General features: G+C 40.0%; 1 protein-coding gene across 1 annotated transcript; it reads left to right on the forward strand.

Annotated features, from left to right (window-relative positions):
* Positions 1–4162: 4162 nt before the first annotated feature.
* On the forward strand, positions 4163–5119 carry LOC140846148 (olfactory receptor 2B11-like). The gene has a single exon (XM_073221637.1). The coding sequence runs from the start codon at positions 4163–4165 to the stop codon at positions 5117–5119; it is 957 nt and encodes a 318-aa protein (XP_073077738.1).
* Positions 5120–13218: the final 8099 nt, after the last annotated feature.

Genomic DNA, 13218 nt, shown 5'->3' on the forward strand with positions numbered 1-13218 from the left:
TAGTATTCTCTCATAATTCTTTATATTTCTGTGGCGTCCATAGTGATTTTTCCTTTCTCATATGTGATTCTGTTTATGTGTGTAGACTCTCTTTTTTCCTTGCTACGTCTGGCTAGGGGTTGACCTATTTGACTAATTTTCTCAAAGAACCAGTTCCTGCTTTCATTGATTCTTTCTATTGTTTTACTCTTCTCAATTTTATTTATTTCTGCTCTAATCTTTATTATGTCCCTCCTTCTACTGACTTTGGGCCTCATTTGTTTTTCCTTTTCTACTTTCATTAATTGTGAGTTTAGAATGTTCATTAGCAATGGTTATTCTTTCCTGAGGTAGGTCTCTCTATTGCAATATATTTCCCTCTTAGCAGAGCCTCCTCTGCATCCCACAGATTTTGTGGTTTTGAATTATTGTTGTCATTTGTCTCCATATATTGCTTGATCTCTGTTTTTATTTGGTCATTGATCCATTGATTATTTGGGAGCATGTTCTCAAGCCTCCATGTGTTTGTGGGCTTTTTTTTCTTTGTGTAATTTAGTTCTAGTTTCATATCTTTGTGATCTGAGAAGCTCGTTGGTACAATTTCAATCTTTTTGAATTTACTGTGGTTGTTTTTGTGGCCTAATGTATGACCTATTCTTGAAAATGTTCCATGTGCAGTTGAGAAGGACATGTATCCTGTTGCTTTTGGATGGAGTGTTCTCTAGATGTCCATTAGGTCCATCTGTTCTACTATGTTGTTCAGTGCCTCTGTCTCTTGAGTTATTTTCTGTCTGTTTGAACTGTCCTTTGGACTGGGTGGAGTGTTGAAGTCTCCTAAAATGAATGCATTGCATTCTACTTCCCTCTTTAATTCTGTTAGTTTTTGTTTCACATATGTAGGTGATCCTGTATTTGGTGCATAGATATTTATAATAGGTATACCCTCTTGTTGGACTGCCCCATTTATCATTATGTACTGTCCTTCCTTGTCTCTTCTTACTTTCTTTGGTTTGAAGTCTCTTTTATCTCATACAAGTACTACAACTTCTACTTTTTTCTCCCTATTAGTTGTATGAAATATCTTTTTCCATCCCTTTACTTTCTGTCTGTATATGTCTTTGGGTATGAAGTGAGTCTCTTGTAGGCAGCATATAGATGGGCCTTGTTTTTCCATACATTCAGTGACTCTATATCTTTTGATTGGTGCATTCGGACTTTTTACATTTATGGTGATTTTTGACAGGTATGTACTTATTGCCATTGCAGAATTCATATTTGTGGTTACCAAAGGTTCAAGGGTAATTCCCTTTCTATCTAACAGTCTAATTTAACTCTCTTCATGTCCTATTAAAAACACAACCTAATGGTTCTTTTTTCCCCTCCTCCATTCTTTGTATGTTTTGAACCGTATTCTCTACTCTGTCTATTGCTTGGGTGACATCTGTTTAGCCTTTGGAATACTTCCACCTATAGGAGTTCCTCCAAAATGCACTGTAGAGGCGGTTTGTGGGAGGTAAATTCTCTCATCTTTTGCTTATCTGAAAATTGTTTAATCCCTCCTTCAAATTTAAATGATAACGTTGCCGGGTATAGTATTCTCGGTTCAAGGCCCTTCTGCTTAATTGCATTAAGTACATCATGCCACTGCCTTCTGGCCTATAAGGTTTCTGTTGAGAAATCTGATGACAGGCTGATGTGTTTTCCTTTCTATGTGATCTTTTATCTCTCTCTAACTGCTTTTAAAAGTCTGTCTTTATCATTGATAATTGCCATTTTAATTATTATATGTCTTGATGTTGTCTTCCTTGGGTCCCTTGTGTTGGGGCATCTGTGCACCTCCATGACTTGAGAGACTATATCCTTCCCCAGATTGGGGAAGTTTTTGGCAATTACCTCCTCAATGACACTTTCTATCCTTTTTTCTCTCTTCTTCTTCTGTTACTCGTATAATGAGAATATTGTTCCATTTGGATCAGTCACACAGTTATCTCAATACTCCTTCATTCCTAGAGGTTCTTTTTTCTCTCTGTGCCTCAGTTTCTTTGTATTCCTCTTCCCTAACTTCTATTCCATTTACCGTCTCTTCTTCTACCTCCTTTCTGCTTTTAAATCCCTTCATTGTATGTTTCATTTCAGACAGGGAATTTCTTAATAATTGAATCTGCAACATAAATTCATTCTGAGTTCTTGAATATTTCTCTGTACCTCCATAAGCATGTTTATGATTTTTATTTTCAACTCTCTTTCAGGAAGATTGGTGAGTTTAATTTCATTTGTCCCTTCATCTGGGGTTTGTTAAATTTGGTCTGAACCAAGGTGTTTTGATGTTTCAGATTTCTATGTGGTGCCCTTCAGTGCTCAGAAACTTGTTTCTGGAGCTGCTCAGCTCCTAGAGTGATATTGGGTGTTGTAGGGAAGAGGAGCTGGTGCCTGGGGGGAGGAAAGAGCTGTTTCCTGATTTCAGTCTGTGGTGTCTGTCTCAGGTGTCAGAGCCAGTGCGCGGAGCACACAGGTGTAATCCTCTGTGATTTGCATCTCTAGCTGTTGTGGACACGCCCTTCGTATCGCTGGCCTGACACCAGCACACTGAGTGTTGTTTTGGAAACTGTTGCTGTGAGGCCAGGAGAAAGGCTCACCAGGCGGCGTATCACAGTGGGGGCCTTGGAGCTGAGTAGGCAGCTAAGGTTATGGAGCGCATGAAGCTCCTCAAAATTCCCAACCAGCTGTGCAGAGCACACTCAGACAACAGTGTCCAGGTCTCCCCTCCCAAACACAGCAGCTCCGTGAAAACCCCACCCCTTCAGCACCCCTCTCGCTGCTAGGAAGCCTCTCAGACTGCCACCTTTCTTTGTCTCAGAGCAGTGGAGTGTGGATCCCATCCTCCACAAACAGCCAGAATCTCAGTCCCACAGGCACTCTGCCCGTACCAGCTCTCCACCCTCCAGAGCACCACACAGTGTAGGTTTCTGCATGCAAAGCAGACCTCCAGGGCTGGGTGTTCAGAAGTCCCAGGGCTCCAACATCTCTCCCACTCCATTTCTCCTCATCCTACTGGTGAGCTCAGGTGGGGGAAGGGCATGGGTCCCGCTGGATCAAGGGACTGATGGATTTCATATGTTACCCTGTTTGGTGAGGTCTGCTATGTTTGTGAGGTCTGTGTGCAGTCTTGTGCAGCCTTTCCTCCTGTTCCTGTTTAGGGGTCCTCTTTAGGGTTTTATTAACTATATTATCACACTATCTGTAGTTTGGGGAGGAGTTCACTGTCTCACCTTTCATGCCACCATCTTCAATCCCCTACCCAATGAATATTGTCTCAAGAGGCCATGTGAGCCTTAAGTTGGGAACTCTGATGGATGTGTGCCTTACATAGATCAATATTTTTCTCTCCATGTTCAAAATCCTATGCCTCAGTGTCTCACCAGGTACCATGACAAATAAAAGTGGAAGTGACATCATTCCTTCACTCCAGGGAATCTGAGAACCTTGGATTGTAACTTTCCAAACTGCCATAGTGAGTGATAGTGTTCTCAGGGTGTGAGAGGGTCCTTGGAGAGAGACCAGCATGGTGCTGCGATCCAGGGAGCACCTCTGCATGGCGACGCATGGTGATGTAAGCCCTAGCAGATGAGCAGGGTGTGTTCAGGACAATAAATACCCTACCTGCTTATAATTCGTCACACTTACATTGTGTCACCTCCCACCCTACTACTACAATGTCCCCCAAATAGCGGAACAGGAGAACCTCAGAAAGTGTTCAGTGCCCTGCCACTGAGTTTAAAGAGAGGAGTCAAGCATTCTAGTGAGGATGAGAGGAATGGCTGAATTTGACTAAACTGGAAGAAAATTACTTTTATTGTATGCTTTCACATCTCAATGCCTCTCTACCATCACCGAGACTATATAGCTAAAGCAGTTGTTTCTCCTCACAGGACAGATACAGATATTGAATTTCAGAAAGTTTTGAATGCATAGCCAAGGTCACCACAGGAGAGAGAACAAGACAAACAAGCAACTGCTCTGCACCTTGGTTCTGAGTGCCCACATCTCAGTGTCTCCACAGAGGTAAAACAGGAGGCTGGGAAATTTACAGGTACAAGCATAAGGAAGGAAGTTAATTGCTCCTCTCAGGTTTTCCTCACACTGTCTTTCCTGATTGATCACAGGGTCCAGAAAATACCTCAGCATGAGAAGTGACAATGAGAGCTTCCTGGGGGATGCCCCAAACTATTTCATCCTTCTAGGTGTTTCTGACAGACGGTGGCTGGAGCTAACCCTATTTGGGGTCCTCCTGGTGTCCTATGTTCTGTCCATGTTGGGGAACATTTCCATCTTCTTGGTATCGAAGCTGGATCCACAGCTGCAGAGCCCCATGTACATCTTCCTGAGCCACCTCTCCTTCCTGGACCTCTGCTACACCACCACCACGGTCCCGCAGGTGCTGGTCAACACAGGCAGCTCCAGGAAGACAATCAGCTATGGTGGCTGCACAGTGCAGTATGCGGTTTTCCACTGGCTGGGCTGCACCGAGTGTATCCTCTTGGCCGCCATGGCCCTGGACCGTTACGTGGCCATCTGTGAGCCCCTGCGGTATGCTGTTATCATGCACCGCACCCTCTGCCATCAGCTCGTGCTTGTGTCCTGGATCAGCGGCTTTGGAAACTCCCTCGTTCAGGTCATCCTGACTGTGCCATTGCCGCTCTGTGGGCGGCAGGTGCTGAACAACTTCTTCTGTGAGGTGCCGGCCATGATCAAGCTGTCGTGTGCTGACACCACTGTGAATGACGTCACACTGTCTGTGTTGGTGGCCTTCTTTTTGCCGGTACCCCTTGGTCTCATCCTCCTCTCCTATGGCTTCATTGCCTGTGCGGTGTTGAGGATCCCATCCTCCACTGGACGGCACAAAGCCTTCGGGACCTGTTCCTCTCATCTGGTGGTGGTATCCCTCTTCTACTTTCCTGCCATGTACATGTACCTGCAGCCCCCTTCCAGCTACTCCCAAGATGTGGCCAAGTTCATCTCTCTGTTCTATTCCATCGTCACCCCCATCCTCAATCCCTTCATCTACACTCTGAGGAATAAGGATATGAAAGGAGCACTGAGAAGACTCCTGTCAAGGATCTGGGGTCTTTACAGACAGTGAAGGTCTAGGAGAGTGTTTCATTAATGTGGCAAATAAGACTTCAAGAAGGAAAACACTTCCCACATCCACACCAAGAAAACAACTATCAAAAATACAATCAAACCTGAAAATAACATGTATACAACAGAGCAGACCATGTCCACCCAGTGAAGAAAAGTCCGTGTTTAGATGTGTAAAGCTGAAAACACGTGACGAATCAGTGTCCTCATCCCTTCACTATTCCACTCCGCCACGAGGTGGGAGAGGGACAGAACAGGAAGGGGATGAGTGCTCAGGAATCCAGCATACGTGATGCTGAGATCTGCTATGAGATCATGCCCCCACATTAAATTGGACTTTGATGATTAATGGGGCTAGACATTGGGGAGAGCTGAGGCACTCTGTGAGGCCAAGACTCCTGTCCCTTGTTGAGCTCATGCATGTTCCATGGTTGCTGCAGAGACCCAACACGGAGGTCACAGTTTGAAATATTTTACAGCAGTGGAAAGTTGTTCAGAGGGGTGGGAGTCAGATGAAACTCTCCAGAGGCAAAAGGGAAGGTGGAAAGTGGTTCTGTAGCTTCTCTCAGGCCAACTGATTGGCACTCATGGGAGCCAGCTTCAAGTGCTCCATCTCACTTACTGGTGTTCCAGCGTTGGGGTTGTGCGAATCTGCAGGCCTACCCTTTTAAGTCTGTTCTGCCCAACAGTGGTCTGACTTTGCTGCTCAGCAATGGAAGGAGGACACTTTCTGGCTTTTCTAGCCCTCCTTCTGCCCAAATGGTCAGGCACTTGTGGGAGACAGTTCTTGATTCTCCAGCTATCACTGGTGGCCCAGCCTCATAGCAGATCTTCATTGTTCACTTGCTCTTGCCAGTACAGTGAGCCCAGATTGGGGAGTCCCTGCCCAAGAAGACAGAATTCAGAGACACTCACCCACACATGAGTCCGAGAAGAAGGTCTTTACTCCACACAAATGGCACGAAGGGGTGAATCCTTACTGTCAGAGTTCAGTGACTAGGCAGAATATTTGTTCTTCCCACAGCTCACCAGGAGCTACCTTGGCCCCACTGCAATAGAGAATCTGACACTGGTGAGCAAGAGCCTTCAGCTTCTGGGCAACACAGGATTCCCAGTTCACAAAGCCAATGCATTTGAGATCAGGAGGCATAGCTCATCTATCCTTGAGAAAGGAAAAAAGCAGAAACCCGAGAAAAATGAGACATTTATATGTTCCAAACAAAACAGTGAGATAAGGTACCAGAAAGAAGGCTAAATGAAATGCAGATTATGAATACTTTCATAAAAATTTCAAGTAGCTCTTACAAATAGGCTCACTGATCTGGAGAATATAATTGATAAACTCAGTGAGAAGTTTATCAAAGAGAGGGATATTTGAAAAAGAGCCATTTAGTGTTCTAGAATACAGTAACCCAAATGAGAATTACAATGTTGGGAATGAGTAGATACTGCTGAAAGTAGAGGAAAGAATCAATGACATGGAAAACAGAGAAAATGGAAAAAACCAACTTGAGCAACAGAGAGAAAAACCTTTTCTGAAAATGGGAAGACATTAAGAGAGCTGTGGGATAACTGCAAATGAGAGAATATTTGCATGAGAGCAGTCCCAGATGGAGAAGAGAGAGACCAAGGGTAGACAGAAATAATAGCTGAAAGCTTTCCCAATTGGAGGAAGGGAACAGATGCTCAGGTCCTGGGAGCTCTGAGAGCCCATAACAAAAGGATCCCCAGTAACACAACACTAAAACAAAGAGTAATTAAAATGGTAAAGTTTAAAGACAAAGAGAGAATCTTTAAAGGAGCAACAGAGCGGCAGACAGTGTATTATGGAGATATAATACGGCTTTCCGCAGATTCCTCAGCAGAAAGTTACAGGCTAGAAGGGACTGACATGAAATATTTAATGTATTGAAAGAGAAGAACTCACAAGAAAGACTCCTTTACCCAGCCATCTTATCACTCTAACTTACGGGGAGCCAGAAAGTCTCCCATATAAACAAAGGTTAAGGGAATCCACCACCACTAAGCGGGCCATATGATAAAGGGACTTCTGTGGATGGAAACATTCTAAATTCTATTTTCCATCAGTGAGATTAACCAGTAAACGTAGTAGACCAGTAACTTAACTTTATTCCTGGTTAGCAGATGAATTTCTAACCAAGAATGAAGTTAAGAACTAAAGAAAGAAGTGAAATCAACTGTACACAAAATCAGTAAAGTGATACAAAAATGTTTTATATTATGACATTGTATACCTAAAGTGGAGGAGGAAGAAGAATAAAAAGTAGTACTGTCAGTTTGTGTACAAAATAGAATGACCATCAACTTAATGGAATCTCTTATATACTTAGGAATCTATCTATGGAACTTACGGTAATCACAAACATAAAGCATAATGATAGACATACAAAACGTTTATCCCAGAAAAGAATATAAATCTAAGCATAACACTAAAGAGAACAAACAAATAACAAGAGAAGAGTAGGAGAGGGGAAGAATGAAACAGACAGGAAGTACAAAACCAAGTAGAAAAATTTAATGAAATGTCACTAATTATATACTTATCTATAATACCCTTTAAGGATAATGGACTAAATGCACCAAACATAAGATGTAGCATGGGTAGAACTGTGGCAGAATAGTAAAAGTATCCACCCCCGTCCATATGCTGTCTACTGGTGACACTTTTCAGACCTAAAGACATACCTAGATGGAAAGTGAACAGATAGAAACAGACATTTCGTGTAAATGAAAGGGATAAAATAGCAGGAGTACCAGCAGTTTTTTATCAGACAGGGTGGACTTCAAAACAGGAACAGGAAACAGAGAAGGACCTTATGTAAGGATGACGGGGTCAGTCCAGCAAGAGGATATAACAATCGCAAATATCTATAAGTACATAAAACAAATACTAATGGGCCCAAATGGAGAAATAGCAACACAGACATAGTGGGGCTCATAAACATCCCAATTACATCAATGGACAGATCACCCATATAGAAAATGAATAAGGAAACAGAGGTGTTGAATGGCACATCAGAATGTTAGAATAGCACTTAGATGGACATAAGCAGGAGGGGAGAAAAGAGGGAAGCAGACCACCCAGTCTCCACCTACCCTGTGACCTTAGACAAATACTCCCTGCAGTTTAGCAAAGACTAATAATTAAAAGGTTATGAGGGACTTGTCCACTTTAGGACATGTGCACTTAAGGAAAACCTGCTCAGCTAGTAACCCCAAGGCCATTATAACATCACTGTAATATAATTTATGTTGTGATTATGGTCACCCTTTTGGTCTCCCTTAGACATTCCTGCGGGACATAAAAGTGCCAGAGATTGGAGCGGAGGAACAAAGGTGAATCCAAAGGCTGGTCTGATAATGACAAAATAGGGAAGAGGAAAAATTAAGGAAAAATAAAGGTCCATAAAAATCAGTGCAAATTTCAACTCTTGATACCCACCTTCAGTGCCACCCGCTCTGTCTCTGGAGTGTCCTCTCCTTTTGCTTGTTTGAAAAGAAACCCTTTGTGTATTTAATCCTCTACCAAGTCTTTTAACTGAATTCTTTCCATCAGGAAGACAAGAACCAAGGAATGTCACAGTCTACCACACAACCACAAGACCAAGATGGACTCACACACATATACTGAAGGTTCCACCCAAAAGTAGCAGGATACATATATTTCTGAAGTGCACGTGGAACATTCCCCAGAACAGATCAGATATTAGTGCATAAAAGGAGCCTTAATAAACTATAAAACATTGAAATTGTTTCAAGCATTGTCCCAGATCACAATGGTATGAAATAAGAATTCACTTACGTGACCACCCAGTCTCCACCCAGAGACCACTCTGTGACTTTATAACAATATGTTTATTTCCTTTCCATATGACATTTGTCTTACACCATTTCTGGTTTCCAAATAAACCGTGGACTAATGTGTAAATCAAATATGACATTAAAAAAATACATGGACACAAATGAAAGCAGGTAAAAAATAGTTCTAGCTATGTGGGATGTCACAAAACTGTTTATAAAAGGGATGTACAAAGCAAAGCATGCTTAGTGTTAGAAGAAAGAAGAATCCCAAATGAACGATCTAAACACACAGCTGAAGAGTCAAGAAAAAGAAGACGACAAGAACCCCAACGTATGTAGACGGATGGAAAATGTAAACCAGAGCAGAAATAAATAATTGGGAGAAAATGAAATATATAGAAAAATAAAAACAAGGAACAAAGTTGTTTTTTTTAGATCAACAGCTTAGAGAAACCCCTAGGCAGACATTGCAAGAAAATGGAAGAGGACACAAGTAAACAATATCAGAAACAAAGAAGAAATCATGATTGACAACACAAACATAAAGAATTATAATATATTTCTATGAAAAATTACATGCCAATAATTGGAACAATCTAGAAAAAGTGAGAAAATTCCTGAAACATACTATTTTGCAAGACTGACAGAGGAAGAAACATCAAATCTGAACAGACTGATTATCAGTAACAAAACTGAATTAGTAACCCCCAAACTTTCAGGAAACAAAACTCAATACCAGATGGCTTCACAACCTAATTCTACTAAACCTTAAAGAAAAGCCAATACCCATCCTCAAATTATTCCACCAATTAGAAGATGAGGGAATACTTCCAAACTCATTCTATGAGACCAACATCACTGGAATACCAAAACCAGGCAAAGACACTAAAAAGAAAGAACAAAATTACAGACCAATGTCCTTGAAGAGCATACATGCAAGGATATTAAAAAAGAATGTAGTAGCAAAATGAAATCAAGAATACATCAAAAGGATCATTCATCATGACGAAATGGGATTGAATCCATGGATGCAAGAATGGCACAATACTCTTACATTCATCAATGTAATCTGTCACATTAACAAAGGAAGGATAAAAATCATATCTTAATATATATTTGGGAAATTACCCATAAGGTAACCACAAACCTAAAGCCTGCAATAGATGCACAAACATAAAAAAATACAATCATGCACAGTAGTAAAGAAAAACTTCAGTTAATATAAGATTTTAAGAGAGGAAGAAAGAGAGAGTAGCCACAAAAACAACTAGGACACAACAAAACATCAATAAGTATGTACTTATCAATAAATACTTTAAATGTAAGTGGACTGAATGCAGCAATCAAAAGACATACAGTGGCAGAATGGACAAGAAAACAAGACCCATCAATATGCTGCATACAAGAGAGTCTTTTCAGACCTAAAGATGTACATAGACAGAACATGAAGTGATGGGAAAAGATATTTCATGCAAATAATAGCAAGAAAAAAGCAGGAGTAGAAGTACACATGTCAGTCAGATGGAGTAGAATTCAAAACAAAGAAAGTGAAAAGAGACAAAAAAGAGATTACATAATGATAAAGGAATCAGCCCAATGAGAATGTAAATGATTATAAATATCCATGCAGTCAATATATGAGTATCTAAATATGTAAAACATTTTAATGGAACTAAAGGGACAAATAGACTACAAGTCAATTATATAAGAAGACTTTAACACCTCACTTACATCAATGGGCAGATCATTAAGACAGAGATTAAACAAAGAGAGGCACTAAAGAACACATTAGATCAAATGTACTTAAAACATATATAGAAAACATTTTACACAAAGGCTGCAGGATATTAGTTTTTCTCAAGTACAGATGAAATGTTCTCCAGAAGAGATCACCTACTAGGCCACAAAAGGAACCTGAATAAATTTAAAAAGACTGAAATTATATCAGCAACTTGTCCGACCACAATGGTATGAAACTACATAAAAACTACACGAAGAAAACTCCCCAAAACACATGCAAGCTAAAACATATGCTTTTAAATAATTGATGGATCAATGAGCAAATCAACAGAAATGAATCAATAAATGGAGACAAATAAAAACAAAAATCTAAGTTATCAAAATTTATGGGATGCCACAAAAGGGATTCTAACAGAAAAGTGCACAGCAATACAAGAATACATCAGGAAACAGCATTCCCAAAAAACACTCTAAGTGCACAACTAAAGAAACAAGGAAAAGAAGAATAAATGAAACCTAATGTTTGTAGAAGTGGGGAATAATTAAATATCAGAACAGAATTAAATAGAGAATAAAGTAATTGAAAAAATAAATGAGAATAAGAGCTGGTTTTATGAGAAGATAAACAAAGTATACCACTAGGCAGACTTACCAGAAAAATGAGAAAGGACACAAATAAAATCAGAAGTGAAAAATGAGAGGTTACAACTGAAACAACAGAAAAACAAAGACTATAGAATTCAGTGAAACATTTACCAATAAGTTGGAACACCTAGGTTAAATGGACAAGTTCCTTAAAGAGTGCAACCTTCCGAGACTGAACCAGGAAGAAGAAAAATATCTGTGCAGACTATTACCAGTAGCAAAATTAATTTAGTAATCAAACCCAATAAACAAACAACCAGATGAGTTCGCAGCTGAATTCTAACAAACATCAAAAGAAGAGCTAATGTCCATCCTTCCTGAAGTATTTCACAAATTAGAACAAAAGGAAATACCTCCAAATTCATTATATGAGGCCACTGGCTCTCTAATATGAAATCAAAGACACTAAAAAAAACAGACCAATATCATTAAAGAAAATAGATGCAGAAACTCTCAGAAAAACATACTAGCAAAATGAATTAAAGATTACATCAAAAGGATCATTCGGAAATTGAATCCAGGGATGCAAGAATCGCATAATACTCTTACATCAATCAATGCGATCCATCACATTGACAAAAGAAGGATAAAAATCATATGATTATCCTCAGAGATGCTGAAAAAAGCACTTGACAAAATTCAAAGTCCATTCATGATCACAACTCTCAACTGAATGGGTATAGGTGGAACATACCTCAACATAATAAAGGCCATGGATGAAAAGTCCACAGCTGATAACATACTCTGGAGAAAATATGAAAACTTTTCCTCTAAGAACAGGAAGCCCAGCCTTGCATCTTTTATTCAACATTGTACTGGAAGTCCAAGCCCTGGCCATGAGACAAGGAAAGGAGATAAAAGGCACCCAAAATTCTAAGGAAGAAGTAAAACTAACACTATTTGCAGACGACATTGTAGTGCATACAGAAAACCCTGAAGACTCCACTGTAGAAAAAGGAGTACTGATGCTTGGATTCATCAGAGTAGCAGAATACAGAATTAATGTACAGAAATAAGTTGCACATCAATCCACTAACCAAAAACTGTCAGAAAGAGAAATCACAAAAGCAATTCCATCTATAATTTCATAAAAAAGAATAAAACACCTGGGAGTAAACCTAACCAAGGACATAAAAGACGTGTACTCTGAGAACAATAACACAGATGAGAGAAACTGAGGAAGACACAGATCATTGGGAATCTATCTCATGCACATCAAAAAGAATTAATATTGTCCATATGGCCATCCTGCCCAAAACAATTTAGAGATTCAGTACAAACACTATCAAAACACCAATGGCATTTTTTGGTGAACAAGAGTGAGTAATACTAAAATTCATAGGGAAACAAAAAAGACACTGAATAGCTAAAACAATCTAGAGAAAGAGTAACATAGCGGGTGTATTACATTCTGTGACCTCACAACAAACTTCAAAGCTCAAGTAATCTAAAGAGTATGGTACTGGTACAAGAACAGACCCATAGTTCAATGGAATACAATAGAGAGCCCAGGTACAATCCCAAGCATATATGGCCAATTAATGCATGATAAAGGAGCCATGAACATACAGTCGGGAAAAGGTCTCTTCAATAACTGGCATTGGAAATACTGGACAGATACATGCAAGAGAATGAAAGTGGATTATTGTGTAACTCCATACACAAAAGTAAATACAAACTGGATTGAAGACATAAATATGAGACATGAGCCCATAAATCCCTTAGGAGGAAACATAGACAAAAATTTCTTGAACACAAGCATCAGCACTTACTTTCTGTACATGTCTCCCTATGCAAGGGAATCCAGACCAGGAATGGATATGTGGGAGTGCATCAAATTCAAAAGCTTCTGTACAGCAAAGGACACCATCAACAGTACAGAAAGATAGCCTT

This window comes from Manis javanica, chromosome 14 (assembly GCF_040802235.1).
Source record: "Manis javanica isolate MJ-LG chromosome 14, MJ_LKY, whole genome shotgun sequence".
In the NCBI taxonomy this organism is placed as follows: Eukaryota; Metazoa; Chordata; class Mammalia; order Pholidota; family Manidae; genus Manis; species Manis javanica.